The sequence below is a fragment of the Parasteatoda tepidariorum genome, chromosome 5, assembly GCF_982258835.1.
Source record: "Parasteatoda tepidariorum strain Cologne lab strain chromosome 5, Ptep-v5.0, whole genome shotgun sequence".
Classification (NCBI taxonomy): Eukaryota; Metazoa; Arthropoda; class Arachnida; order Araneae; family Theridiidae; genus Parasteatoda; species Parasteatoda tepidariorum.
The window spans coordinates 73,380,649-73,407,592 of NC_141759.1; the positions used below are offsets into that span (position 1 = coordinate 73,380,649).

General features: G+C 29.7%; 1 protein-coding gene across 1 annotated transcript in view; it reads left to right on the forward strand.

The window, feature by feature from the left end:
- The first annotated feature begins 20,027 nt into the window (after positions 1-20,027).
- The window catches only part of LOC107451820 (uncharacterized), a 326,140-nt gene continuing 319,223 nt past the window's right edge, over positions 20,028-26,944 (forward strand). The window contains exon 1 of the mRNA XM_016068055.5: positions 20,028-20,972. Coding sequence (XP_015923541.2) covers positions 20,726-20,972 — 247 coding nt within the window. The 5' untranslated portion in view covers positions 20,028-20,725. The remainder of the gene's footprint in view (positions 20,973-26,944) is intronic.

Sequence of the window (26,944 nt, forward strand, 5' to 3'; positions counted from 1 at the left end):
AATCGTGATTTATGGTAATTGTGAATATTTTTCGGTTCATATGGTAACGGCTTATCAGAATTTTTGTTTTTCCAACTTATAATTCTGATTAATACACATTTAGTGAGAAATACGAAACAGAAAAGGACATTTAATAAAATGTTTCTAATGCCATGCTGTAAGGTATCATGATAAAATTACCAAAAAGTTCTCCAGAACTGTCATTTATTTTACTATTCGGTAATTTTAAATTTCTGCAATTTAATTTTGTAATTTGGTGATTTTAACTAAATTTTACAACATTTACCAAATTTTATCCCATTTTATAAAACCATATTTTATTGTTAATTTTACCAAAAATCATAACCAAAGTGTATTGGTAAAATTTATCAAGCCTTTTGGTGTTTTGACCACACTTCTTTTTTCTTGGGGTATCTTCTGAAAGTACTTTTTAAAAAAATATTTTCTTACTAAAATATCGTTTTTTATTAAATCTTTATTATTTTTCTGTAGGTTTTCCTGAACTTTCTTGATTTTCATTTTTTTTTAAATGCTTTTTTGCAATTACAAACTTTTTGTGATATATTGTCATTCGACAGTTCAGCACTATACTTCGCAACACGATTCGTTTGAGATTAGGAAAAGTTTCTCATTAGAAGAAATACTACTTTTTAGAACTTCTATAGATTTTGAAAAGCAATAAAATTACGTGATTTTTTGAGTAAGACATTTAAAACTAAACATTTGTCAATTTTCAGATTTTTTTAAAATTTAATTTTACTACAGTTTCAAGGAAAACCTATTTAGATTTTTCAAAAATAAACTTTAAAATCAATTACGTCAATCAACTACAATTACAATCAATTACAATCAGCAAGCAGACAAAAAATGTCAAAACGAATACTAAAACAGATAATTACACTGATTACAAAATCGCATTGGTATGATTTTATCAGAAAAAATTTATAGAGAATCTAAAATACCACATCTTGTATCTTAAATTGTGACTGGATTATTGTATGCCAACATTTTTCAGAATAGACAATATTGACAATCAGCTTTTTTGTGAATATAAAATAGAACGAATTAAAAGTATATTTAGAATTTTCCCTCATCATCTTTAATCCTTCGACAACTGAGCTCGGTTAGACAGGAAAAAAAGCCTCTGAACAAGCATTATAATATAGAATATACTAGTGGGCTGCGCCCCTGCTCGCTAACGCTCGCCAACCCCCGAAAATTGCTACGCAATCTTATGTGATTTGCTTCGCAAACCAAGCTCGCTTCGCTCTCAACTAACTTAGGTACATTACAAATGCACAAAATTCTAAGAATTCAAAACAATCATTCAAATCCATGTAAAAACTTTTTTTTAAAAAATTCATCTTTTTAGTAAATACTAAGTCATTAAAATAAATTTGAATTCAAATAAATGACATGTAATTCGTTAAACCTATTAGAAATGTGCTATAGTATAATTCGTGATATAAATCAAAAATCGTCAAATAAATTCGTAATATATAAAATTCGTGAAAAAAAAAGCGCTTTCGACAAAATACTAAAATAGAGATTTATCGACAAAGACTACTCACTTCTGCCTAGCTTAATGGTATGAGATTGCCGCAGCTGATGCTCTCTGGTTATTTCAGTTTCCGTTTTTAAAAGCGCTATATGTTGAGCCACCTCAGCTAGATTTGTCATGTGACATTTTTAGCGGCAATCACTGGTCGATTTTCTAGCGTTGCCATTCGGGGAGTTGTAATGAAGCTTTTTTTTGTCGCCGTATAAGAGAAATGGTAACGTAAACAAAATTAAGCAAACGTTGCCACCGGCGGAAAAGAAATACAGCCAAAATTTGGGAGCCACGTAAGAGAATTATATATATTAGATTATTGTATTCTAAAAAATGCTTATACTCCATTCTAAATACGCTATTCTAAAATATGCGTATGGGTTGCAAAAAAAAGTTGCCAATTTATTTCTTATTTGCCATATATTGTATTAAAAGAAGGATTTTTTTTCTTTGAAAATGTAATATTATTTTCTTTTATGTCGGAAACTTTTCAAAAAAAAAAAACTGTTTAAATAGCCATTGACTGGCAGTCTCTATACTTTTATTTCAGCCAAATTTCGAAGATTCTACATTCATGTTTATCTAAACTCATTCTAAGCTTAATACAGTGCAAATCAGTTTTAGAAACTTTATCACTCTCTCATTAGTGAAGTTATTTCATCTTTCCAAAATTTAATTCTCAACGAATCTAATTAGTTTCTAGTTTTAGTTCCCGACTCAAATTACAGCAATTTAATTCTAATTTCTCTAAGTAAACAGTTTATAAATTAGCTAGTGCTTTTCAAACTTTAAAAGTCAAAATTCTTATCATTCGAATCAGAACAGAAAATTATCATTTCATCCAACCCACTATCGACGTCGCAATTTTATACATTTTGTCTATATCAACTCTAGCTCCCCTTGAGATCATTATGATTCGTATTGCCAAGTTTCCATCTGTTCCAATAATGAATTCAAAACAATTTGACGAGAAATTCTTTTTCAATACATTTAGTTTCAGTTATACTTGACTCGTTTCGTAATTTGAAACTACGTTAGAAATATTTTAAAAGCCCATATCAAAGCTGTTGCTTTAATCATTTCGAATATTCATTAACGACACAGTTAAACAAATATTTTCACAATGTTGGGCGATATATCATTTAAATAGATTTGACTTACCTGTTGAGACTAGCTGTCGTTTTAATTACGCTCGTGTTGGTTGTCTTCAGGGGAGCGTTTTATCTTTACCCCAAGTGGGAATATTTATATATTTTATAGCTATACTATTTGGAAAAGATAACTTTATCTGTTTCAAAATCAGAATATTGCTCTATACATAGTTACACACTTTTTGCTCTAGCTTTCTAACATAGCTTTGTTTCTAGTCCTAGTAATGGCTGTTGTGCATTGTCTGACATATTTTGAAAATCAAATCTGAATTCAAATTATTATCTGACATACTATTAGCAATACATTGTCTTCTAAGCAATGAATATTTGAGCACTATATCATCTATCATTTTCAGCATTCTAATGCAATGTGCTTCCAACTGTGACTATCGGGCACGATCTGACATATTGTTGGCATTATATTATCTTCTAAATAATGATTATTTAAGCACTATCCCATCTAGTATCTATCATTTTCAGCACTGTAATGTAATTTGCTTCCAACTGTGACTATCGGGCACGATCTGACATATTGTTGGCATTATATTATCTTCTAAATAATGATTATTTAAGCACTATCCCATCTAGTATCTATCATTTTCAGCACTGTAATGTAATGTGCTTCCAACTGTGACTATCGGGCACGATCTGACATATTGTTGGCATTATATTATCTTCTAAATAATGATTATTTAAGCACTATCCCATCTAGTATCTATCATTTTCAGCACTGTAATGTAATGTGTTTCCAACTGTGACTATCGGGCACGATCTGACATATTGTTGGCATTATATTATCTTCTAAATAATGATTATTTAAGCACTATCCCATCTAGTATCTATCATTTTCAGCACTGTAATGTAATTTGCTTCCAACTGTGACTATCGGGCACGATCTGACATATTGTTGGCATTATATTATCTTCTAAATAATGATTATTTAAGCACTATCCCATCTAGTATCTATCATTTTCAGCACTGTAATGTAATGTGCTTCCAACTGTGACTATCGGGCACGATCTGACATATTGTTGGCATTATATTATCTTCTAAATAATGATTATTTAAGCACTATCCCATCTAGTATAGTATCTATCATTTTCAGCACTGTAATGTAATGTGCTTCCAACTGTGACTATCGGGCACGATCTGACATATTGTTGGCATTATATTATCTTCTAAATAATGATTATTTAAGCACTATCCCATCTAGTATCTATCATTTTCAGCACTGTAATGTAATTTGCTTCCAACTGTGACTATCGGGCACGATCTGACATATTGTTGGCATTATATTATCTTCTAAATAATGATTATTTAAGCACTATCCCATCTAGTATCTATCATTTTCAGCACTGTAATGTAATGTGCTTCCAACTGTGACTATCGGGCACGATCTGACATATTGTTGGCATTATATTATCTTCTAAATAATGATTATTTAAGCACTATCCCATCTAGTATCTATCATTTTCAGCACTGTAATGTAATGTGTTTCCAACTGTGACTATCGGGCACGATCTGACATATTGTTGGCATTATATTATCTTCTAAATAATGATTATTTAAGCACTATCCCATCTAGTATCTATCATTTTCAGCACTGTAATGTAATTTGCTTCCAACTGTGACTATCGGGCACGATCTGACATATTGTTGGCATTATATTATCTTCTAAATAATGATTATTTAAGCACTATCCCATCTAGTATCTATCATTTTCAGCACTGTAATGTAATGTGCTTCCAACTGTGACTATCGGGCACGATCTGACATATTGTTGGCATTATATTATCTTCTAAATAATGATTATTTAAGCACTATCCCATCTAGTATAGTATCTATCATTTTCAGCACTGTAATGTAATGTGCTTCCAACTGTGACTATCGGGCACGATCTGACATATTGTTGGCATTATATTATCTTCTAAATAATGATTATTTAAGCACTACCCCATCTAGTATCTATCATTTTCAGCACTGTAATGTAATGTGTTTTCAACTGTGACTATCGGGCACGATCTGGCATATTGTTGGCATTATATTATCTTCTAAACAATGATTATTCTAGCACTATCTCATCTAGTATCTATCATTTTCAGCACTGTAATGTAATGTGTTTCCAACTGTGACTATCGGGCACGATCTGACATATTGTTGGCATTATATTATCTTCTAAATAATGATTATTTAAGCACTATCCCATCTAGTATCTATCATTTTCAGCACTGTAATGTAATGTGTTTCCAACTGTGACTATCGGGCACGATCTGGCATATTCTTATCATTGTCTTCTAAACAATGATTATTTGAGCACTATCTCATCTAGTATCTATCATTTTTTCCATCGTAATGTAACGTGTTTCCAACCGTGACTATCCGGGACGATCTGGCATATTCTTATCATTGTCTTCCAAACAATGATTATTCGAGCACTATCTCATCTAGTATCTATCATTTTCTCCATCGTAATGTAACGTGTTTCCAACAGTAACTATCGGGCACGATCTGGCATATTCTTATCATTGTCTTCTAAACAATGATTATTCGAGCACTATCTCATCTAGTATCTATCATTTTCTCCATCGTAATGTAACGTGTTTCCAACAGTAACTATCGGGCACGATCTGGCATATTCTTATCATTGTCTTCTAAACAATGATTATTTGAGCACTATCTCATCTAGTATCTATCATTTTTTCCATCGTAATGTAACGTGTTTCCAACCGTGACTATCCGGGACGATCTGGCATATTCTTATCATTGTCTTCCAAACAATGATTATTCGAGCACTATCTCATCTAGTATCTATCATTTTCTCCATCGTAATGTAACGTGTTTCCAACAGTAACTATCGGGCACGATCTGGCATATTCTTATCATTGTCTTCTAAACAATGATTATTTGAGCACTATCTCATCTAGTATCTATCATTTTTTCCATCGTAATGTAACGTGTTTCCAACCGTGACTATCCGGGACGATCTGGCATATTCTTATCATTGTCTTCCAAACAATGATTATTCGAGCACTATCTCATCTAGTATCTATCATTTTCTCCATCGTAATGTAACGTGTTTCCAACAGTAACTATCGAGCACGATCTGGCATATTCTTATCATTGTCTTCTAAACAATGATTATTTGAGCACTATCTCATCTAGTATCTATCATTTTTTCCATCGTAATGTAACGTGTTTCCAACCGTGACTATCCGGGACGATCTGGCATATTCTTATCATTGTCTTCCAAACAATGATTATTCGAGCACTATCTCATCTAGTATCTATCATTTTCTCCATCGTAATGTAACGTGTTTCCAACAGTAACTATCGGGCACGATCTGGCATATTCTTATCATTGTCTTCTAAACAATGATTATTTGAGCACTATCTCATCTAGTATCTATCATTTTTTCCATCGTAATGTAACGTGTTTCCAACCGTGACTATCCGGGACGATCTGGCATATTCTTATCATTGTCTTCCAAACAATGATTATTCGAGCACTATCTCATCTAGTATCTATCATTTTCTCCATCGTAATGTAACGTGTTTCCAACAGTAACTATCGGGCACGATCTGGCATATTCTTATCATTGTCTTCTAAACAATGATTATTTGAGCACTATCTCATCTAGTATCTATCATTTTTTCCATCGTAATGTAACGTGTTTCCAACCGTGACTATCCGGAACGATCTGGCATATTCTTATCATTGTCTTCCAAACAATGATTATTCGAGCACTTTCTCATCTAGTATCTATCATTTTCTCCATCGTAATGTAACGTGTTTCCAACAGTAACTATCGGGCACGATCTGGCATATTCTTATCATTGTCTTCTAAACAATGATTATTCGAGCACTATCTCATCTAGTATCTATCATTTTTTCCATCGTAATGAAACGTGTTTCCAACAGTGACTATCGGGCACGATTTGGCATATTCTTAGCATCTTCTAAACAATGATTATTTGAGCACTATCTCATCAACCATTTTCTCCATTGTAATGCAACATGTTTCCAACAGTGACTGTCTGGCACGATCTGCCATCTTTTCAGCATTACATATTAGTTCAGATATTGATCTGGCATTTTCTTAGCATTATAACATGTTTCCATCTTTGACTACAGTGCAGAATGACATATTTTCAGAACAAAAATATGTTTCTAACATTGATTATTGTGCAATATCAATGTACTTCCATCATTGTGATGTTTTAAGACACAATTGTTGCATTCACATTTCCAATATTGCAAATTTTTAAAGAATAACTATTGCATACGTATTTCTAACATTGCATAGTTTTAAGGATAGGACACATATTTCCAGCATTACAGTGTTTTAAGGATATATATTTCCAGCTTTTTAGTGACTCAAGGAAAAACTGTTGTATACATATTTCCAGCATTGCAGTGTTTTAAGGATACATAGTTCCAGCATTGGGGTATCTCAAGGAAAAACCATTGCAAACATATTTCCAGCATTGCAGTGTTTTAATTATACATATTTCTTGCATTGTAGTGTCTCGAGGAAAAACTATTGTATACATATTTCCCGCATTGCAGTGTTTTAAGGATACTTATTTCCAGCACTGTGGTATCTCAATGAAAAACTATTGTTTATATATTTCCAGCATTGCAGTGTTTTAAGGATACACATTTCCAGCATTGTAGTATCACAAGGAAAAACTATTGCATGAATATTTCCAGCATTGCAGTGTTTTAAGAATACAAATTTTCGGCATTGTAGTGTCTCGAGGAAAAACTATTACATACTTATTTCCCGCATTGCAGTGTTTTAAGGATACATATTTCCAGGATTGTAGTGTCTGAAGGAAAAACTATTACAGACTTATTTCCAGCATTACGGCGTTTTAAGAGATAGTTATGGCCAACATAGTTACCACATGCTTACAAAGATAAAGCGCCAAATGTATTATAAAATCTTGATGCCAAACGTACTTTTAAATAGATTGCCGCTGAATTTAAATATGTTTGTTTATTTTGAGATCACTTAAATATTTTTTTAGTTATAGTTGTACAAAAATACTTATGCTTTGTAACGGTAAGAAAAAGATAGAAGTCAGTTCAATGGCTCCTGGTGGCTCGATGGAAAGGAATTTTGTTTTCGTAGTTTTTTCTTTTTTTTTTTCGTTTTTCCCTGGTCCTCTAATTTTATTCACAGAATTGGAAATGCGCAATAACGGCGTCTAATCAATTAGACGAAAAAACGGTATGTTTATTCAGAGAAAGTACGTTTTTGTGCATGATTTTGCAACTTAAAATATCGTCTGCACATTGCAATTGGGTATAATATAGCCTACGTCACAGGTTGTGTTGTTCCTACTAAATTTAACCCATGAACGGCATTTTCTGCGAGCCTAACTTCAAGCCACAAATAAACAAACGAAGTGTTCGATCGTTTAAATAGCTGCTCGCCAGATTTTATTGCATTATAAAGATAAGTTATTGAAACTAAATACAACTAAATAAACAACAACAACTAAAACAAATAACAACAACTACTAATAACAATAACTAAATAAACAACAACTAAATTCCATTCGTTTAGCATTGCGTCATATGTTGTTCCTACTAAATCGAAGTAGTTGTGTTTTTTTCATATTATACCCAATTAGCATATTTGAAATCACCTCCCCATTACCTGTTAAAATCATAAAAATAATTTTTTTTTTTTTAAATTTACTATTCGTTATTTTTTACTATACTAAAAAATATATATATTTATATTTCTTTAAAAATGTTTCTTTCCCTAACACTTCTTCCCTGTTGCTCTTTTCTTGACAAAAAACAACTTTAAAAAAAAAAGTTATATTTAATAAAATATTTATTTCTTTGAATAATAAACATCTTTGTTTTAAGACGATAAAATTTTTATCTCTTATCGAAAATTCCAAAAAAAGAAAGAAAAATGTTATTTCATGAAAGAAAATTCCTTAAAGAAAGTTCTGTATCTTTACCGTCTCAAACTTTTGGAATAAATGTTTACATGATTAAGATGTTTTTACTTTCAGTAGTTCTTTTCGAAAAACTGGAGTCAAGAGAGCCCCCCTTGTTACCTTTCTTTTCATTCCGAAAGAAGCCAAATCTTTTAAAGTCGTCTTCTATTCACTTGCATCGCTGAAATGCAAGGCCTCTGTAGTAATTAATATTCTTAAAAATTTCTTGTTTTCCACCCTTTCCAAGTTGTCTAAATTTGCATAAGTAACGGGATCCTGTTGGAATATATATTTAATTATTCCAAGGCGAGAGATATTTTATAAATTTCGCTGTTGCATTTTATAATTTCAAATGACGTTTCGAATTTAATTAAAAAACGGAGACAATGTAAATATGTATTTCTGCTACTTGTTGCTAGTTTGTTCCTTCGTTTTTAATTGAAAATTTTGCGAAATGCTTAAATTGTATCACTTGAAAAAGAATTACAATATATAGTTGGTTGCAATTCCTTTAAAATTGTATAAATGTTTGAGTAATTATTTTTCATTTTTAAAGTACTGTGTAATATTCAGTCTGATTAAATTATTTTTGATTAAATTTTACCATGAAATACTTATAAGAGTGAACATTTTACTGAATTTATCAAACCGATTTTTTTTCTTCAGAATTCAGTTTAATTTTCTGTCGGTAAAATTTTTTTCTTTTTTTGTGAATGTTTTTTTTTCTTCTTAAAAAATTAAAAACAGGAATATTTTCTGAAATTAACATAACTATAAATTTGGAATAGTATTAACATTGAAATGCACGCCACATGAAGTAAACTGATTAATCCTTTTATTATGACCATCACCTCAAAATATTATTTGGTTCCCGTTTTTGACCGGCAACATCATCCATAATTTTTTTTCTAAACTCTACCACACCTTTATCGGTCGTTTGTATCATGTCTATATCACTTTTCAACAGTGAGATTAAACGTTTATTTTACTTTACATTTTATAACCGTCGTTGAACAGCCAACCCAATTTTTTGGGTTTACGACTATTAATGAGCAACTCTGTAGCCTTGTAATTTTGAACCCAATCCAGAAGACAATGGAACTCCTGCATCAATTATTACGAGAAATTTGCCTTTGTGGAGGACTTTTTAATGGAACTAACCTGCATTTGCGTGTTATGGAGAGGAAAACCACGTAAACCTCTCACGGTTAGACTAATGGCAAGGGAACTCTAACCCACGAGCTTTCCACCACTGAGGATATTTTATGACAGTACTGCGGTCGTGCGAACTGGGTGCGGAATTCGTATCGACCAGTCATCGCTTGGAGTCGAACCCGGTTCACCTTATTGGAAGGCGAATGCTCTATCCCCGGAGCCACCACTTGATGATAGATGGCGTATTAAGTTGCCTCCTAGAAATACTCAATAAAATTGAGATCTGAAAAATGCAGGGCAAACGCTATAAAATATTTATCAAGTTCACGGAACTTGTTCTTTACGATTCCGGCATTAATAACTGGACACATCTTGCTAAAAGTAACCTCTTTGTCACTGGATATAAATTATGACCATTGGACCTGAGAGATGTATTGTAAAACACCGATATTTTTTAAGCATAGCAATAATGATACTTAAAATCTATTCTCCTGATATATTTGCGAGGGCTTAAGGGGGATAGTGAGTTATTCTCCTAATGCGGTGACCAAGTTTCAAATCTCAACGATTGCGGAGATTCGAACTCTGCTTCCAGCTCACGCTGACCACACTGCGTCGGATTCAGACGATTTTGTGTCTGATGTCGTAACTTAAAATATCGTCTGCGTTAATTAACAGATTTGAAGTCATTGCCTTCAACTATTAAGAATAGATTCTAGAACGTGAAGATCTATTCGTTAGATCATAAGTAATTCAGGATTTTTGTTTCTTTTTTGCAGTATACGTACTATAAAAATGTTATGTAATTAGTCTGAATAATACAAATATATACAATGTGCGCGTGTATGTACGATCAATATTTTTATTAACGTACAATGCGTTTACGTACGTATGTACGTACAGTGCGAAAAAAACGGAAAACCTTGAATGATTTTCGATCTAATGATCGGATCTTCACATACTTGGGCTCATTTGTAATGTTCTAAAGAAATAATCTCAAATATGCCAAAACAATGGATTAGTGCAGACGATCTTTCAAGTTAAATAATGCAGACGATTTTATGTCGACTAGGAAACCAGAAACAAAAATGTACCTTCAATATACCCTTTTTTTGAAGGATTTGGATTTCTGGCCTTCAAAATATGGGGCCAAGAGTTTGGTCCATAGAGCTGTCGAAAGATTGGACCTTTTAATGTTAGTTTTATTGTTTGCGTATTTTGCCGGATCTCAAGAACCTTTTAAGCGAATGTTATACATTTTAGAACGCAATTCTGACATTTGTTTACTCAAAAATAATTCACTCTAAATATAACTTTCAACAATTTATAGTTATTTTTATTATTTTACTTAATATCAGTTAAAAAAAAATTTATTATGAAGTGCACAAATTTTTACATAATTTTAAAGATTGGGAATTTAAATTGTAAAATACGAAATTTGAGCGAATTCGGTCAAATATTTCTTGAGAAATCGAATTTGAAATGTTCAACTTTAAGTAATGAGATTTTGAATGAGTCCTGGTGCGTGAAAATCCGATCATAAGGATTAAAAGTTAATCAGGATGTTTCATTTTTTTATTACTCATTGCAGATAAAATTTTTAATGTTTTTTATTTAGTAAACCAAATAACGTAATTCATTTAGCTATGCAATTTATGCTTTGTGATAAAAAAACTCATCTAAAATTATGATTAAAATTAATCACAATGCATTTTTGTTCTGAAAATTATAATTTCTTGTAATTTTAGTTTACATGAAAACATAATATTTGCACTTTGTTCTTGTTATTCAAAATTCAACCAGAAAATTTAGTCAAGATTAATGAATTTATTCATCAATAATTACGTTATAAATCTATTATATATAATTCTCTTACGTGGCTCCCAAATTTTGGCTGTATTTCTTTTCCGTCGGTGGCAACGTTTGCTTTGTTTTGAAAACACCAAAGCATTCTGCCTTTTAATGATGTGTTTCTGATCTAATATATATAATTCTCTTACGTGACTCCCAAATTTTGGCTGAAGTACTTTGTACAACTAAATAACATTCTTTTCACAACAGTTAAATATTTAATTTATTTTCATTCATAGAGAAAACAGTCTGCAAAGAATTCTGTTAGGTTAAAAAACATTTCGCTAAAAAAATAACGAATTCTAAAAGAAATAAAAATAAACAACTTAAAAAATAAAAATGCTGTTGCCAGCCATAGAATATTTTTAAAGTTAACTTAGCAACATAAATCAAAATGACATAGAAGCGCAACTAGATCAAAATTATGATACCTGAGCACTTGACGTAACAAATTCTTCAATTCTAAAAGTGTTGTATCGCCAAATGCCCAAATTAACAATTGTGTTCTTAAAGAAATTCTATAAAAAGTATTAAATAAGCAACCTACTTCTACAACTGCTTCTTGAAGAACTTGGCTCATTGATTAAAAATATTGTTTTAATTTTACAGTACTAACTTTACTTCTACTTTCATTATTTGTGTTTCAACTTAACAATAACTACCTTAATTTATACTTTAGAATTGCCTCGGAGAAATTTGAATTGTTAGCAATGACTTAAACAAAAAGTTTTATTTTAACTGATAAATACTATATTATAATTTTAACTTTTTCTATGACTATACTCATTTTCTTACTCTTTTCTTTGTTTTTTATACATTTTATATTTTTGTGATAAGATAAAAAAACTTATAGTTGTTCTGCTTCTGAACACTGATGAAAACACAAAATGATGGGCTTCATCGACAATCAAAAATATATACATTTATTTTACAAATTCCATATTATTAAGGTGGTGCCCTTCAGAGAATTAAAAATACAAAATTATCTTCATCGAAGCCGATGCTTTACATCCGGAGTTCAGTGGCAGACTACTATTTCATATTATTTTACAACACATAGCTTTAGCCCTCTGGTAGGAAAGACTTTAAAACAAAACTTACAACAGTTACTTTTCTCAACAACTGAAATTTAGAATAGTGTGATTAAGCAAAATATGTGAACTGTTTGCAATTTCAAATTAATATTGAAATGTACAGGTTTAGAATTTTCTACAATGAAAAGTTTTCGGAACTTCAGTATTCAAAAAAGTATACAAAAACTAGACGTTAAGAACGTATCCAATGAGCGAGCAAATCGAGCATTGGATTGCGAAGCAATCCGAAATGAACTGCGAAAGCAGTTCCGGGGGTTGGTGAGCGCCAGCGAGCAGTGGGCAAAGCCTCCTAGTTGTATAAATTTGTATAATGAATGATGACTAAATTCGCATTTGAATAATCATTCAAACTAAATTTATCTGACTAAATTAAGGTATAAATAGAATTTTCTCAAACGATGCTCATCTCTGGAGACTACTTCAATATCACATAGTTAATATTTAATTATGCATCTAATCAATAAAGATTAATGAAAATATTTGTGCGTCATTTTTAACAACACAAAAAAAAACGCTTTCAAGTTGGAATTCAACTTGCACCTACGAAAGTAAAAAAGTGTTTATCTATACATAATAATAAACGCGGCTGTGTGTCTGTAATCACAATATATCGCCCCAGAAGCCTCTCCCAGGCATGAAACTCGGCACATAATAGTGTTTTGACATAATGAAGAAGTATTTTTTTCTTTTTCAAAAATTTGGATTAGATTTTTAGTTATCAGTCCTTTTGTAAGAAAATCTATGCTTTTTCGTCTTCAAAGAGCCATATTCAAAAAAATTATTAAAAAATGCATATACTTTTCGCCACTCTTATAAATGTATGCTAATGCGAACCTTACAATTGAAATATTAATTTTCGACAACTTAAACCAATAATATATGAAGGAATTAATAATTTAATTGTAAGGTTCGCATTAGTTTACATTTATCAAAGTGGAGAAAAGTTTAACTTTTGTATTAAAAATGTGGCAACATATTCGATACGTAAATAGAACGCTTCGCTTTGATATATTTGTCGCTGTTCATAATTGTTATAATAAGTTTTTCTTCTTCTTTCCACGCTCTATTTTTTTTTCTTAAGCGAAGACGATAATTTTTGTAGCGATATAGAAATAGAAATTGATACCATAGAAAAATTATATAGAAATAGAAATTGATACCATAAAAAATTAATTCGTTTTCGTGTTCTTTTCATGTATTTAGCATTTTAGTTTTTTTTTTTCTTAAGCGTTGTAGCTATGTAATATATAAAATAGGAATTTAATTGTTTTTGAAGGAACGATCACACTTACCTTGGATCTCTTTGGTTTTTCTATTCTTTATTTTAACAGTTTTTATTAAATGTAATTAGTTATTTTCTGAAAGTTTCAGTTTGCAGGTAAGCACTTAGATTTTAATATTGAAGTTTCATGATTTGCTTTCATGGTAATTGTTGTTCTAAAGTATTCGTTGACTTCTTAAAAACCCGATTAATGACATGGCAGCACCGCCTTCGAAAAAACTTTGTATTTTGTCAAAGAAAAATATATTAAGAGATTCTCAAAGAAGAAGAAAGGCCCAAGAAACGTCTGTGGAATGTCAAAGAAGTATGGAACATGACCGAATTTCGACAAGCAATTCCAGAGCCAAAGAAGTATCAGAGAAACGTCAAAGAAGATTGGAAGAGGTTTTCAGCTATTGGCCAATGATGATTTCGAAAGCAACTTTTGTATGTTTTTACAATTTCTGAGGCCTTTAAAAAAAAAAAAAAAAAAAAAAAAAAAAAAAAAAAAAAAAAAAAACGTGTCTCCACCTGATAGTTATATTATAGGTTGGGTTACCATAGGCCTTAGGTTACCATAGCAAAGTTACATCTTCAAACATCCTCAAGAGCTATAACACATCTGCAGCAGAACTGGATATGAAGACAAAATTGCAGGACAGGAACACTTTAATTGTCCACTAATCTTCAGATTTCCTGCTATGTTTTAAAAAACTTTATTTGTGAAAACCTTTAGCGTGGCGGACAGCTGGCCGCCTATGGCGGCTAGTCAATAATAAAAAGAAGTAATTAATCAACTGAGATAAACACTAGCGAAATTATCGTACTTAATTTCTTTCATTTAATTTTTAATATCAAATTTGAGAATTAATAATTTAATAAGAGCGCAATTAATAATTTAATAAGAGTACTTAAATTATAGATTTTTAAACATCCGATAAACTTACATTGAAAATTCAAATTATATTTTTATTTAAATTATAATTCAATTTTAATTAAATGAAATAAAAATTCAAATTATATTTTTAAATTACTCAATTCATGATACTTTATTTCATATTAAGTTAAAGGTAGTTTAAGAGGCTTCAACTGTGGAATAGTTTCTTTATTTAAACCAACACTTATAAATAACATTAGAATTTATTTTGTTCTCGCGATTTGTGCAGTCATTAAGTCATAGAGAAAAAATATAAATCTTACCTGTAAGTTCTCTAGGCATTTTCCTTTTCTTTATCGACAATGCCATCTGCAACTATTAGCAACTTGTATAACTTAAACTTTGTAGTTCAACACTTTTCAATGATCATTAAATTCATCATTTTTGTTTTTAAGGGGATGATCATTTAAAGCTACTAAACAAACAAAGAGGACAATAATTATAAACTTTCAAAAAAACTTTGATATTTAACTGAAGAAAAATTAGAATAAATAACGCGTAACAGCGCTTGTTAAAAACAAACGTAAACAGAAACTTATCAGCTGCTGGCGACTGAATATTGACGCGCAATTTACAGCACTGGCGCCAAGAAACAAGAAAAGCGTATATGGGCTTTTTATTCGAAAATGGACACAGTTGAAAATACGTGTTTAAGAAAATGGACACTGCTCGAAATGCGTGTTTAGAAAATGGGCACAGCTGAAAATGGCGTGTTTTAGAAAATGGACACAGCTCAAAATACAAGTTTAAAAATTTGATATTGATCGTTAAAATGGACACAGTTCAAAATGCTTGTTTAAGAAAATGGAAGCATCAAACAACGTTCCTTTTTATTTAATATTCCATCCAAATTTAAAAACAAAAAGAGGAATTTTGTACTTAATTTTCCTTACTTTGTAAAACATTAAATATAATCATTACGGGGAAAAGTCCCTTATTTAAGGGTTGGGGTGGGCATGTTACAGATGAAAAATTTTAGGCTATCTTTTCGGATTCAGTACACCGAACGATTAATTGGATTATATAAATCTTAAGTTCGTGCAGCGAAAATTTTAGTAATATTTTACTAACAATTTTATTGACATGATTTTTAATTTTTTTTTTAAACTTTATTTTAATGAGAAAAAAAAAATTTGACGAAGATTTTAATACAGCAGTTGTTTCTAACATGCTTGTGATTATTTGCAAATAAATTATAATTGTTGAGTAAGAATTAATAAACAATTTCTTAATAAGTTATAATATTGTAGGAATCATTTGAATCAATGACTGGCTCAACAAAATACTTATTTAATTATTATTATTTTTTTATTAATACTATGCTTCCAGAATTTGGGGATTTCGATAGTCCGCTTATGAAATGGATAATTGGCAAGCAGCCAACAAGGGCGAATCGAAAAAACTCAATCAGGGGTGTAAATTTTATTTTATAACAGTCGTTGAACAGCCGACTCAATTTCATGGGTATACCACTACTTATGTTCAACTCCGTATCCTTGTAATTTTGAACACAATCCAGAAGACAAGGAAACTCCTGGATCGAGTATCGGAAGAAATTTGCCTTCGTGGAGGACTTTTTTGATGAAGCTAACCCGCATTTGCGTTGCATGGAGAGGAAGACAACGAGAACTTAACCTGACCGCAAGGGGACTCTAACCCATGATCCGTCTACCACTAAGGATACACTGTGGTCGGTACAAGTCGGATGCGGAATTCGTATCGACTGGGATTCGAGCCCCGTTCACCTCATCGCGGCTCAGGGGTCAGGTCTCATATAAAGAGCGGTGGCTCGGCGGTAAAATGGATGACATATATCTTCTAGCTAACACCCCTGACAACTAATCAACTGGTATGTTTCCGCCTTCAAAACGATTAGATGCTAATCGCTGATTTTTCAGCATAAAGTTTTATCTATTATTCTTCGGAAATTTCCCTTTAACAAATTTTTCAGAAAGTTTTCACAAATCTTTATATTGGGTACTTACAACTTGAGAAGAAGTTAAGTGGTTATGACTAACCAAGTGATTCAAATCAGATTTGATTGGATACCTGTGAGTGACGACACACGTGTGTGTAGAACTTTATTGGCTTCTGAATCGACGAATGCCACAATTTACTGACGATGATCTCAGCTGCATGTATCCAACTGAATTAATAACGTCAATAAACCCTTAAGTAAAATCGATTATCTTCCTTTCTCTAAATCCATTGCCTATCTAATGCCACCGATACCGGAGTTAAGAAATTTATTTAGTGTAAAATTTGATAATCTTAATATTTTTAGTTTTGACTAAGTGGACTTAATTTCCAATTCTTCTCAATTTCCTTCCACATTTAGAAATTTCCTTGAAATGTTCAACTTTGGAATTGTAAATTTTTTTCTCCTCTTTAAACTCATAAAAAGCTTTAAATTACAAGATATTATTAATCAATCATTAGTCATAATCTGTTAAAAAGATTGTTTTTCTAAACTGTAAAAAATTACAAATCAAATTACGGTATGAAGTACCGGAACTTAGGATGCATCATCCATAAAATCCATTTTACTGCCAAATCCATTTTTATCTATAATATGCCGTAATTTTTACAGTAATATTAATGAGAGTGATTCTGTGCTTACACAGTAAATATTACTGCAAAAATCAAGGATATAATATTTTTCGTTCCGTATCATGTTCCGCAAAAATGGATTATATTGTAAAAAGTACCAGTGACTTAAGTGCCGGTACTTTTTACCACAATTTCATCCGAAATTTTTAAAGTGTATAAAATCTCTTTGTGTCTTGAATATAATTGTTATTTGAAATGAAGTTACCTCCAATTAGAATTTTTCTATGGTTTAAAATAAAAAACTGAATCATGCAACAAAAAATTAAAATAATGACTAATTTTAAATCAATTACAGTTCTTAAGTAGAAAAAAAAATTTCAACGTAAAGTTGAACACTAAAAAAAGAGGCGGAGGCGACGGTGCTTACGATTTTTTTCATACTGAGAGATTTTATTACGCTTTCATTTTCACTTCAATTAGTGGCTGTGTTAATTTTTTTAACTTGACAGCATTAATTTTTTTCTTTTAATGTTCTTTCATAGTCCAGCCAAATGTGAACCACCGGCATTTTCCCATAAACAAATTTAAAATCAGAAAACTACTAAAATCCTTTATAAATATCATTTTACAATATATTCCATTGATTTCCCTCATCGCAATCTTTTACATACATGCATATTCCATTTAACTCTGAATAGGAGCATAAGGCTTCTATCCTATAATTTTCCATCTCACTCTATTTGTGGCCAGATATTTTGCCTCTCTCTAGGTCTTTCCTATTGTTTGCAATGCGCCAAGTATTTTTAGGTCTTCCTCTTTTTCTATTGCCTTTAGGGTTCCAATCAAAAACTTATTTTAAGAAAATTTCTCAGTTTACTTAGAACAGGACCAATTTCCATTTATGTTTTTTAATTTCCAGATCAATCGGTTTCTGTTTTGCTTTTCTAAGGATTTATGCATTACAAATTTTATGGAACCACTTGATACGCAAGTTATTTTTATTGCAGTGCCATGTCTTAGATCCATGTAGTAGAACATATTTAACATTAGTATTGAAAATTCTAAATTTTTGTTGAATTTGTTGCAATTTTTAACAATTTCATTTTTTGATGTGATTGAAAAAGAAAAGACAAACTAAAACATTCTTATATATTCCATTTTTTTTAACATTCTAATATTCGTCGAATTTGTTGCAATTTTTAACAATTTCATTTTTTGATGTGATGAAAAAAAAGAAGACAAACTAAAGCATTTTTATATTATTCCATTATAAAGGGAATGAAAAAGAGATACTGCTTTTTTTTTAACACTTTATTCTTATTCTTACTCTATATTCCTTTACTTATTTCTTTCTCTTTTTATCGAATAACTGTTACTGATAATAATTTTTTTTTCTTAACTATAAGCTCAATAATTCTAACAAAATATAAGTCAGTGAAACAGTAGTTTTCCATAAACAAATTTAAAATGAAACATTAATAATATTGAAATGCAATTTAGCATAAATAATTATCCTATTACAATAAATTCCATAAAATATTTTTCTTCTCTTCTAACGCTATACTATTTTTTTATTGTTTGCAATTGAAAAAAAAGAAAAGACTCATGTATTTCATTATAAAGGGAATAAAAAAAGAGATCCTACTTTTTTTTCAAGATTTTTGATTTATTTACTCTTTTAACTGTGACATATTCATAAAATAAATGTACTCATTTATTTCACTTAATGCATTCCTTATTTTTTCTTAAATTATTAGCTGTTTTAGTTTTTTGAACTTCACAATTTTATTTTTTAATTATAAGCTAAATAGTCTTTCTTAGCCCAACCAACTGGGGACGAAACAGCATTTTCTCAAAATCTAATTTAAAATCAAATATTATTAAAATCTACCTAATAAATATTATAATACAATATATATCGTTGAATACGTCTTATTGCAATGTTATACCGTTTTTTATTGACTGCAAATGTAAAAAAAGAGCAAAAAGAAAAGACTTTTATGTATTCCATTATAACGGGAATAAAAAAAAGAAACTGTCTTTTTTTTTAAATTTTTTTTTTATTAAGACTTTTGATTTATTTCTTTTTCTTTTTATCGAATAACTGTTATTTGTTGATAAAATAAATGCACTCCTGTGTTTTAAAGAATATTTATTTCCCTATTCGTATCCATACAACCACAAGACTTAAAATAAAACTTGGCAAGCAAATCAATATCTTTCATTTTGGGGAAGAATGTAAAAAAAAAAATATATAAGTCACGAACTGCCTTCACCTAATAGTATTATGCCCGAAAAGAAGGAACCAAGAAGACACGCTAGCAAAATAAAATAAAGAAAATAAAGAAAAAATCCTTACTATCAAATGGTGCTTAGTGAAAAGAAAAAAGAAAAAAAAAGAGAAACAAGAATGAATGGAAAATAATAATGAAAACAGAACACCCAAGAATCGATTCAGCTCGAAATTGGAAAAGGACTCCCTGGATCACCAAGAGAGGGCGCTGCTACAGTTTCTGCTCTTGGGTCTACGTCACGTGATGCAGCGCTCTTCTCTGCACACCTTCGTCGTCTGACGTTCACACTTTAACCCCACCAACAATCTAGCAGTAGGCACTTGACTGTGTTGTTGGTTTGTTCCGCAATGCGATTGGGCGCAAGGTGTGTGTTTTGAAAACGGATTTTTACCTTTGATTGCATCGCTGGAAGTTAACACAATTTATCATCTGACTATCATTACCAACACAAGGTTTTGAGTAGCTAAAATCCTACATCTGTATGATAGTTCACGATTAGTTTTTAATAGTAAATACAGGTGATCAGTGTTTACATGCATGATTACCTAATTTTATTCTGAACTGAAAATTTATTCTTTAAATACATTGAACCTTATAGCTGTAAACATTGCGGTTAGCGTAAATTTTATTTTTATCTAATTGTAAGAGGTTTGGCACGATTTCAAGCTCATGTAGCCTAATTTGGCACCTGTAGTTCTTTTTTATACCATCTTAAATTGTTCTCTATCTAAACAAAGTCGTGCTATTAATGTGCAAATAAACAGGTACTCGGTTTAATTTGAACTCCGTAACTCAGGCAAGTTTAATGTCTTTGCTGCTGTTTACACATTGTAAAAATGTGGTACAAATAAGCTGTTTTTAATAATATCTCTGTTTATATATATATATAATGGATAAACTCATCTTTGGATAACTACAAATGGAGCCAAATATTCGTAATAAGGATTTATCATCGATGGTTAAAAGCCACGGATTTTTCCGCTGTTGGAATTGGAACAGCAAAATATCGTTTGGCATTTCTGCAAACTCATTATTTTGTGCCTCTAATGATGTGAAAAACAATTTTTTACGTATGAAGATTGTGGACGATTTTTTAAGAAAATCAGGGAAAATGTTACTATGCTTATTCATACTATTTCTGCATGGTCCTGGCCTAGTCAACTGTGGTGAGTTACAATTGTTTTTTTTTTTTTATCTAATTAAAAAAATAACTAAAGAAATTGAATTTCTCAAATATGTTTAATTGATTTCAAAGATCATTTTTATTCTAATTTCAAAAACAAACAATATGCTTAAAGAATATTTATTATTTGTTTAGGATTGATTGCCCCTTTATTGTGACCTACTATTTTATCTTACGTTTGCTGTGGGAGAAATCGAAAGTAAAGAAAAAATAAAAGTGCTAGATTTTTTTTGCTTTGGGCGTAGAAAAATACTTTACCAGTGTTAACTTATTATTGCACGTTTTTATTATTATTATTATTTTAGTAATGTAGTTATTAAAAAATTTGGACGCTGATAAAAAGACATCTTAACACATGCAATTTGAAAAAAATCACGTAATAAATTTTTATTCATATAGTTTTATACCGTTCGTATGTGTAAAAATGCTCCGAATTATTGAAAAAATTGTTAAATTAAGAAGATCATATACTGTTAAAAGGAAGTTCTAAATAAACATTTTATTTCTCTTAAATTATACCAAACACTTGTCGTGAATTCTATCGTATGTTAAATTATTTCAATATACTGTACGATGCGATTTATTAGGTAATTAATGTTAATTGATATAATTTCATTGTATTTACTTTAATGACATTAAAGCATGCAGTGTAATATTATCCTTATATACGTACGCTAATTTTTATTTGAAGTAACTAATTTATGTAACTAGTAAAATATAAAGCAGTAAATTATTATAATTTTTTTTAGGAAAAAAATGCATTGGTATACTGGCATTTTGTTATAATTATGACATTATGCTTTTCATTACATTCATCATTGAAGTAAAATTATTTTTAGCATTAATTCAATGATTATTTCTTCATGGCATAAAATTAACAACAAAATATTTCTTACTTAATTTACTACAATATCATATAACTAACTAATCGTCACTCCATCAATACTGTATATAGTTAGATTGCATACATAAATTTAAACTATTTCGTTATATTTAAAGAATGGTGAACTTTTTTAGTTTTTAATTGTTAGATTCATTAAGATCACAATCATAACTAAACCTTTGTTAAAATCAGTGATTTCACATCATAACAAAACATGAATTCAGTCATTTAAATTTAAGATAATAAACTAAAGTAACTAAAAATGCATGCCTTTAAGAGAGAGCTGTGTCTTATAAAAATAATCTTTTCATTAATATTATGTTTTAAAATCATATTGTCTTAAACTTAGTGCGTATTTATTCTATTGAATAATGGTGTAAAATATCAGAATATCTAGTTAAACGGTATTTCACTGTACATGAATTCGTTTTTAAATTTTATTGAGAAAAATTTTATCAATAACGAGGCGAGTTAATAGAAAAATCAACGAATAATTTCAGAATTATCCCTTGTACGTGGTACAAATGTACTCATTTTCAAAGGTATTTCTCTTCAAATTTTAAAATTTCTGTTATTAACTAATTTTAAAACATTTTATATTTTTTATTTAAAATAAGTAATAGAGTTGTAACGAATAGTGATTTGACCGAACATCGAACATTCACCCAAACAAAATCGGAAAAATACTGAATACTCGTCCGCGGAATAACAACATTTTTATTTTTTTCATGGAAATAAGTTTTATTAAAGATAATAAGATGTTAAGAAATATTTAAGATAAAAAAAAAAACTAACAGCTATTAAAGAACAAAAAAAAAAAAAATTATAAAGTTGAAAAAAAAGAAATAGAAAAAAAGACCCTCTTAATTCTTAAAACAGAACTTTAATGATATAAAGTATTTTCCAGTAAAGAAAATTATCCATAAAACATTAGAAGGGATAACATCTATCCGAAACGCTTTTAAAAATTCTGTGCTAGCAAAAAAACGCCTTTAAAAAACAAAAGCAAAGCAGAAAAAATAAAAATCGATCTTAATTTTGAAAGCAAATTTTAAAGCTAAGCATTTATGTTTTCCTATCTCTGTATTTCAAAGAAAAAGTGGAGATTAAAGTCTAATACACACCCTCGTAATTGCCTTGCCCTAATAAAAACGTCTACAATTAAAAAAAAAAAAAAAGGAAAATCTGGATAGAAACTAAAACAAAAATCGTTCTTAATTTTTAAACGAAAGATTTAACGCTAAAAATCTTAATTTAACTTTTTCACATTGTCGTGTATTTTTTAAGAAAGAGCTACCATAAAATAATAACGTTCATTAGAAACGCTCTTTAAAAAATGATGTCATGATAAAAACTCTGATTAAAAAAAAAATTATAAAAAAATCAAAAGTGAAACAGGAAAAAAATATTGTTCTTAGTTCTGAAATATAACTTAAAGGGCGAGAATCACAGTTTATTCTGATTATAGTTAGCTGTCATATCGTACTAGGAAAAAAAAATGGCGAAAAACAAATAAATAAAATAAAATAAATAAGGTCTGTTAGAAACGCTCCGTTAACATGCTTCACTTTAATTAAAACAGAAAAAACAAGCAAAAATGAAACAAAAAAATTCTTATTTTTTAAATCATAAAGTGTTGAAAAAATGATGAAATGGACTTGCTTGAATATAATTGAAAGAAAAAAAAATCATGATTGGTTGAGTATAAAATTATCTAGTTTCAACTCTTCAAATTTCGCTTTCGCAACAAGATTCGGAACTTAAAAAATATGTATAAAAACTATTTCTAATAGTAAAATGTATGATTTTAGATTATTCTTAATTAAATCTATTAAATCCCCCCCCTTCCCCCAAAAAAACTGACGAAAAATAATTTTCCTAATAATATTTTGCCGAACATTCGGCAAAAGGGCCGAAAGGTGGTAAAATATTCGTTACATCCCCAATAAGTAATACATTTTTAAGATCCCCATAGGATAATTTACAAATTTCAATGGATTCTACATACATAAAAAATAAAAACGCTAATTCTCACAGAAACCACATATTTTTTCTTTCAAAGTATGATTCAAACCTTCTGAACTACAATCTTCTGTTAAAAAATAATTCACAAATCGAATATCTATTAAATGTAAGTTATTATAAGTACAGTCTATTTTATATTGCCTCAATATTAACCAGCAAAAACAATTCATAAATTTGATTTGTATTCTCATTCGTTTTAGGAGATTTTTTTATAACGATTTGTTAAAATAATACGTTATAAATGAAGTAATTAATCGTCGTTAAATATTAAATTTATTATTATTTTTTTTTGAATAAGTTAAAATGCTTTTAAAAGAAAAGACTACGATTATTCTAAAAAATATTTATATCATGTTAGATTGTTTAAATCTAGCTCTAATATGTACTTATGTTTGGGAAAAATACCATTATTACATTTATTTACGTATAAAGGAATAATTTTTACTATGAAATATACGACAAAACGCTATGCTTACTATAAAATATGACATTAATGCACACAGACGCACGCTCACTAAATAATGACATTCACAAATGATTAAATTTATATTTAAAGAGACTTTCCAAATAATGGCGTGTTTGATGCATTACCATTTTTTTCGTGAATAAATTCCGAGTATCATAAATGTTTTTAAGAACTTGCTTTTAGAAAAATCATTGCAGGCCCTATCCATAATATCCGTATTTTGAACCCTATTATCGTAGAAACTGCCTAACTTTTAACCCTTCGATTGTCTTATAGTTATTTTCAAGTTGTTCGTTGTGTGACCTACTTTCGTAAAGCTTCTTCGAGACATTTGACCTTGAAAGCGGAACCATTGTGTATCTTTTCACTTCGAAAAAATAAATAAAGCCTTGATGGTTCTCTCACATCCTACTTAGCGCCCATCATACGCAATTTAGCTGAGCGTGAGATTTAATTTGCATCCATAATTACCTCAATAATGTCAATGCGTATAATCGCTCCCCTTTCCACCCATTCAAATTAACAAAGTTCTTTTTTTATCGTCTGCCCGTTAATGATATACGCGCTGTTGCCATATCTGTTAGTAATTTTATCAAAGGAGGAAACTTATGGAATATTACAATAGGTTGTCGTAATTGTGTTTAAATTAATATTAATGAGACTTTGTTTGAATGCCGAAATATTAATATCTAATTCAGGTTTTGTTAATGAGTTTATCTAATATAATTATATTTTTGTTATTATTTTAATGCTGAAGTGTTTCGATTAAAAAAAAAAATATCGTTATCTTTAGGCTTAACATGATTTGAATATATTGCGGGGAAAAAATTCTTTTTTCATATTTCTTAAATAAATTTTGTTAAAAATAGCTCAAATTTTTATAAATGGTTTTGTGTCCATGTGTCAGACTGTCGAGTCATTTTTAACGTTTCGTTAATTTAAATAAAAACTTTTGATATTTGTTCCATAATAGCGGTTATTGCTATGTTTCAGAGATAGAATAACATTTTACCGTCGCTTTGTGAAAATGTTTATGCATTTTAGTGTATTTATTAAAGTGAAATTTTTATTAAGAATATCTTGCAATTTTCAATTCTAAACTTTCTTATCTTTTCTTTGATTTTTTATTATTATTTTTTTTTCCATTGATGATTGTTTGTATACCGTACAAAATTATTTTTAACATACACTTTGTAGAAAATATAAAAATAATGTTTTCTAAACTATAACATTGGAAGATTAGAAACTTTCTTTATTATTATTAATACGGAGTTATGTTTTTGCTTTTTAACGCTCTGTAAACCATTAGAAAATTTATGAGATTGCGTATTTTGTTATGTATTGCGTAAAATTTCCTTGAATCATCTAAAATTAACCCTTATTATTTATTTAATGTAGAGGCACAACTGAATATCTCGTTTGATCAGAATTTAAATAACACGTCGAAACGTGATAAGGAAAATCAATAAAATTACTCGAATATCTACGTTGTTGGGATAGCTTTCTTTTTTATTCCCCTCTTTCCTTAAAATTACACGAAGTAAAATTTTAGTATTTCAAAACTAAAATTAAATTAAACCTAACTGATTACACATGTGATTCTCAAATATATTATATCTCATTAAAATTAGAGTTAAATATAAACTGTATATTTGAAAAAAAAAAAGATTTAAAAAGAAATCATTCCATTGTTCTTTAAGAATCTTTTAGAAGTTATACCAGGGGTCTGTTTAGAAGAAATTTGGGTCCGTTAACGGACCCTTCACAAAATATCTTTTCATAAAAACGGACCCTTCACAAAATATTTTAACTTAAAAACGGACCCTTCACAAAAGGATTTTTCTTTTAATCGGACCCTTCACAAATTTGTTTATCTTCATTATTAGTTTGTTAATCGAATAAATCCTTTCCAGGGCAGAAAACAAGAAAGATGGATGTAAACGAATTAAGTTTTGTCTTCGGCAGACGATTCTTCCATTATTCGTCCGAAATTAATATTCTGCGTTCAGCAGTATAGGCTAAATACCAAATAATTGTATGTTACATCTCTAATTTAGAAGAAGCAATTGCTGTTTATTTTTTAAAATTTAATTTTTTTAATTATAATTTTACAGTGTTGAGCATAATCTTGTATGTCTTTACAATTTAAAAACTCCTTGAAAAAGTTTTTTTTTTTGCAATAACGGACCCTATTTGCACTAATGCATAAAAGCGGACCCTGGTTGAAAGAATGAGAGTAATTTTTTCACAATTTCACGAAAAACGGACCAGACCCCTGTATACTGATTAATATAAATTCATGCTCCGTTTGATTTATCTAACTAATTATAACAGCAACCATTTGCTAAGATAAACCGTGCATAAGTTAATGCTAATTTAATGAAGGAAGGTGCATAAGCTTTATTAAAACATCTATGTTGAACATACGGCATCCGAAATGTCCATAAATGGCTGTCCTTGCATTGTGAAATATTTACTATTCCTATGTATGTATTTAATTTAGTTAGAAAAATCTTCGCAAGATTTTTTCCTAGACATGACAGTTAAAGATCTTTCTTTTTTTATATCTTAAATGAGATGT